General features: G+C 71.1%; 1 protein-coding gene across 1 annotated transcript; it reads left to right on the plus strand.

Moving 5' to 3' along the window:
* Nucleotides 1-85: 85 nt before the first annotated feature.
* Nucleotides 86-861, plus strand: MNEG_3545 (putative AAA domain-containing protein; the record flags this gene model as incomplete). Its single annotated transcript, XM_014047985.1, has 3 exons — nucleotides 86-199; nucleotides 444-559; nucleotides 834-861. The coding sequence occupies 3 exons, from the start codon at nucleotides 86-88 to the stop codon at nucleotides 859-861; spliced, it is 258 nt and encodes an 85-aa protein (XP_013903439.1).
* Nucleotides 862-1345: the final 484 nt, after the last annotated feature.

Below are 1345 nucleotides of genomic sequence, written 5' to 3' on the forward strand. Positions count from 1 at the left end.
CCCCCCCCAAAAACACCCACAGGTCCAGGAGGAACTCTCCTTCACCATCAGCCAGCCCATCGCCCACCCCGAGCGCTTCGCGGCGATGGGCCTCGCCGCCGCCACGGGCGTGCTGCTGTACGGCCCGCCCGGCTGCGGCAAGACGCTGGTGGCCAAGGCCGTTGCCAACGAGAGCGGCGCCAACTTCATCAGCATCAAGGTGGGTGTATGGGGGCGGCCACCTCGCTTTCGTGCGCGCGCGCGGGTCACTCGCCGTCGTGAGCACGCAGTTGTGCCTGCGAGCACGAGGACGGATGCGCGGGGGTGCGGACCGCGCCCCTCCAGCTTCCCGGAAGCCGCCCTGCGGCTGCCGTCGACATTGGGGGCGGCAGCAGAGGCCTCACGCGGCACGCTGCCATGCTTGCCCCAGGCCGCCCACCCTCCCACCCCTCCTCGGCCCCAAGCTTCGCAAGGACCCTCTTCCTGCTCTCTCACAATTCCTGCCCAAACTCTTGTGGTTGAACCCTGCCTCCGAAATCCCATCCATCATCCCTCACAAGGGCCCCGAGCTGCTGAACAAGTACGTCGGGGAGAGCGAGCGCGCGGTGCGGCAGCTGTTTGGGCGCGCCCGCGCCGCCCACCCCTGCGTCCTGTTCTTCGACGAGCTCGACGCCCTCGCACCCAGGAGGGGCAACGACACCAACCAGGCGCGCGGTTTTTTGGGGGGGAGAAGGGGGTCGCCCATGGGCCGCGTGCGCAGGCCTGGCCCTGGCTTGTCGACTCAGCACCGAAACCCAGAAGTGCCGGCAACAGCGCGTGCCTGGGCGCGCATGCCGGCACACGGACGCGCGCAGGTGCGCTCCTGCGCATACATTCGCTTGACCCGCTTGCAACGCCCCCAAAAACAACCACCTCTCGCTCCTGCCGACCAAAACCACCACTACGTACAACCATCACCACCATCACCGCTACACGCACGACACGCCCCCAGGCGGCCGAGCGCGTGGTCAACCAATTGTTGACCGAGATGGACGGCATCGAGGGCCGCGAGGGCGTTTACATCATCGCGGCCACCAACCGCCCCGACATGATCGACCCCGCGCTGCTGCGCCCCGGCCGCCTGGACAGGGTGCTCTTTGTCCCGCTCCCCCCGCCCGCCGGGCGCGCCGGCATCCTCCGCGCCGCCGCGCGCAAGGCGCCGCTCGCGCCGGGCGCGCTGGCCGGCGCCGAGGCGCTCGTGCGGTCGGCGCGGTGCGAGGGGTTCAGCGGCGCCGACGTGGCGGCGCTCGTGCGGGAGGCGTCGGTGCTCGCGCTGAAAGAGGCGCTCGCCGCCGCGCCGCCGCCGGCGCCGCACGCGGCGCCCGCA

Source organism: Monoraphidium neglectum, assembly GCF_000611645.1.
Source record: "Monoraphidium neglectum strain SAG 48.87 unplaced genomic scaffold scaffold00449, whole genome shotgun sequence".
Classification (NCBI taxonomy): domain Eukaryota; kingdom Viridiplantae; phylum Chlorophyta; class Chlorophyceae; order Sphaeropleales; family Selenastraceae; genus Monoraphidium; species Monoraphidium neglectum.